The 3505-nt window shown below is 49.5% G+C and overlaps 1 protein-coding gene and 1 long non-coding RNA gene across 4 annotated transcripts in view; one reads left to right on the top strand and one right to left on the bottom strand.

Annotated features, from left to right (window-relative positions):
* Positions 1–630, top strand: part of LOC105538885 — a 23014-nt gene extending 22384 nt beyond the window's left edge. The window contains exon 2 of the long non-coding RNA XR_001005980.1: positions 18–630. This is a non-coding gene — a long non-coding RNA (uncharacterized LOC105538885). The remainder of the gene's footprint in view (positions 1–17) is intronic.
* The window catches only part of GRB2 (growth factor receptor-bound protein 2), an 86969-nt gene continuing 84009 nt past the window's right edge, over positions 546–3505 (bottom strand). For all 3 annotated transcript variants that reach the window (XM_011978726.1, XM_011978802.1, XM_011978660.1), the window contains 2 exons: positions 2191–2359; positions 546–1088 (listed from right to left, as the gene is read on the bottom strand). In XM_011978726.1, the coding sequence (XP_011834116.1) occupies positions 903–1088; positions 2191–2359 (355 nt within the window). In that variant the 3' untranslated portion in view covers positions 546–902. The remainder of the gene's footprint in view (positions 1089–2190; positions 2360–3505) is intronic.

Consider the following 3505-nt stretch of genomic DNA (forward strand, 5'->3'; position numbering starts at 1 on the left):
CTCGCTCTGTCACCCAGGCTGGAGTACAATGGCATGGTCTCGGCTCACTGCAACCTCCACCTCCCAGGTTCAAGTGATTCTCCTGCCTCAAGCTCCCGAGTTAGCTGGGATTACAGGCGCATGCCACCACACCCAGCTAATTTTTGTATTTTTAGTACAGACAGGGTTTTGCCATGTTGGCTAGGTTGGTCTCGAACTCCTGACTTTGTGATCCACCCACCTTGGCCTCCCAAAGTGCTGGGATTACAGGCGTGAGCCACCGCGCTGCCCGGCCCAGGCAGGCTTTCTAGGGAAGCCATGGAGGCAGCGACATGCTTTCCTTCTACCCCACTCTACTGCCAACTTGGACAAAATACACTCGGGGTCTGGGCTGGAAGGCAGATTCCTACAAGTCCCCTCCTCTGGAGGAAGTTAAACAGCAAAGGCGTCGAGCTGCCCTGCCCGCTCCTTTTTGTGTGTATATACGAAGAACACAGAAACAGTGGTTCTTCTTTCAGTCATTCCAACTAAAACAGACATTTTGCATAGAGAGAATACCAGCCCACTTGGTTTCTTGTCTTTTATTATTGGCGTCAGCTAGGACTATACGTGGCCTTAAACGTCATGCACTGATGGACAGAAGAGAAAAAAGGATGAAAAAAAGGGCAAAGGAGGGGAAAGAGGAGCAGCAGTGAAAATTTGTAATAAAAACTCTTCTTAATTTATAGGTAAGTTTTGGCATTTTTAAATCCAACGCCCCCTCCCACCCCCTAAAGTTCCAACCAAAGTGAGAGGGTCACAGGGTGACCCAGCCAGGTGTTCTGCACTCCCTCACAGGCTGCTGTTAGTGGCAGCTTGTGGGTTTAATTCTTTTGTATGTGTTTTACATTTTTCACTTTCTTTAAATAATTGCTTCTTGATTCTTAGACGTTCCGGTTCACGGGGGTGACGTAATTGCGGGGAAACATGCCGGTCTGCCCGTGGCAAGCTCCTTTCCACCAGTTGGGGTCTGAGTTATCCATGACATGGATAAAATCTCCCCGGCGGAAGCCCAGCTCTCCTTCCTCCTGGGGATCAAAGTCAAAGAGGGCCTGGACGTATGTCGGCTGCTGCAAAACAGGAGCAGGAAAAACCCATATTGCATTCCTGGTCTGTGGCCGGCCACCTCCGAGGCCAGACGGGTTCCAGGGGGGAAACGAATGCGTGCCAAATTCTCCATGTTTTCTAAACTCACCTCCCATCTCCCAACCCCCCATTTATTCTTACCTCTTCTAAGTTTACAGGCCAAGCGGGTTTAGTGTGCTCTTTCCCAGTGCTCAGAAAATGCCAGAGTATGTCTCCCAGAGGAGGGTGGCCAACTGTGCCGTATTATCAAGTAGAGGGCAGGCAGCGCTTGGAGGGGAAAGTTCTTCAGAAACAGCCGTCTGTGTTTAGGCTGTGGGCCCAGAATCTGCAAATCCCTTCTACCACACCCTTAAAATATTAGAGCCTAAAATTCTGGAGCTCGCATAACATAAGGGACTCTAACTGTAACTTATGACCAGGGCTCGAGGGACAGGAACGGTGCCGACCTCACTCCCTCACAAGCATAGTTTTCCTCATAATTTGCCTCCAGGGACAGGATCTTTGGGTGGGTGTGTTAAAGACCATCTCCCTAGAGAGACTGGCAAGCTGGCTACACACTGCCTCTGGAAAAGCAAAAATCCTGTATTTAAAACAACAAATCTTTCTTTTTCTTTTTTTCTTTTTTTGAGAGGGAGTCTCCCTCTGTCACCCAGGTTGGAGTGCAGTGGTACAATCTCAACTCACTGCGACCTCCACCTCCTGGGTTCAAGCGATTTTTCCATCTCAGCTTCCCAAGCGCAGGTGGGTGCCACCACATCTGGCTAATTTTTGTATTTTTAGTAGAGACAGGGTTTCACCATGTTGGCCAGGCTAGTCTCAAGCTCCTGACCTCAAGTGATCTGCCTGCCTCAGCCTCCCAAAGTGCTGGGATTACTGGCATGAGCTACTACGCTGGGCCAGAAACAAGAAATTTTTAGTGTGAATGGAGGGTAACGTGTTCAGTAACGAGCACAGAAGCCCCAGTGGCAATCCCTGAAGGGCGCCTGCATGTTGATTGAGGGTCACCTCCCCTTTCCCACAGGAATGCACACTGAGGAGCTATTCTTAATTTCTAAAATGATCCCATCTCACCCTGATGAGGCTTACCTGTGGCACCTGTTCTATGTCCCGCAGGAATATCTGCTGGTTTCTGGAGACAGATGTAGATCTGTGATAATCCACCAGCTCATTCAAGGAATTGAACTTCACCACCCAGAGGAAGTACTTGCCGGCTCCGTCTCGGAGCACCTTGAAGTGCTGCACATCGTTTCCAAACCTGGGAGGGACAGAGAGCACATGGACCGGCTAAAGGCTCTAATCTGGCAAATCGAAGGCTATCTGCCCATATAAGCGATATCTTGAGAGAACCACTGTCCCGGCAGCACTCCTCAGGGACTGCAGAGTAACAAGTTTCCTCACTGCGTGTCCCTGGAACAGACCCCTCCCTATGACTGATGGGCACCAGGACAACATGAAGAAACCAGACAGGGACAGGCCATCAGTCACTCTCATTCTGAAGATGTTTGTAAGATAGAGTCCAGGCTGGGCACGGTGGCTCACACCTGTAATCCCAACACTTTGGAGGCCAAGGCGGGCAGATCACTTGAGGTTGGGAGTTCGAGACCAGCCTGATCAACATGGAGAAACCCCATCTCTACTAAAAATACAAAAGTAGCTGGGCGTGGTGGTGCATGCCTGTAATCCCGGCTACTCGGGACACCAAGGCAGGAGAATCACTTGAACCCAGGAGGCGGAGGTTGCAGTGAGCTGAGATTGCGCCATTGCACTCCAGCCTGGGTAACAAGAGTGAAACTCTGTCTCAAAAAAAAAAGAAAAAAACAGTCCATGTGCCCTGAACCCTAACAAATAAAACAGCCTTACTTAAGACAAAGAAGTGTGACTTAACTTCCTTTGAATCAAAAAATAATTAAAATGTTATATGCAGGAAGAAGGTGAGGAGGGCTGGAAATACTTTCAACAATTCTCTCGTAACTGGGAATAGTTCAAAGTCATGTTTTCCATTCAGGAATTTTAGATCCACTCACGGGGAAAAGGTCTCTGAATGAAAGGACACACTGGCACAATAAAAGAGGCCCAGGCTTCGAAACCCAAAGGCTTCTCCATCACCAGATCACACCCTTTTACACTGGCTAGCAAAACCGGCAACAGTGTGGCTGGCTGGTACTAGCTCACAGGGTCTGTCACAGGATATTTGGCTAGAACACCAGCCCAGCGAGGGCGCTTCTGCCTGTCCTGTTCACCTGGCCAGGCACTCAAAAAGGTATTCTCGGCCAGGCGCGGTGGCTCATGCCTGTAATCCCAGCACTTTGGGAGGCCGAGGTGGGCGGATCACAAGGTCAGGAGATTGAGACCATCTTGGCTAACACGGTGAAACCCCATCTCTACTAAAAATACAAAAATT

Source organism: Mandrillus leucophaeus, unplaced genomic scaffold (assembly GCF_000951045.1).
Source record: "Mandrillus leucophaeus isolate KB7577 unplaced genomic scaffold, Mleu.le_1.0 Scaffold1, whole genome shotgun sequence".
NCBI lineage: Eukaryota > Metazoa > Chordata > Mammalia > Primates > Cercopithecidae > Mandrillus > Mandrillus leucophaeus.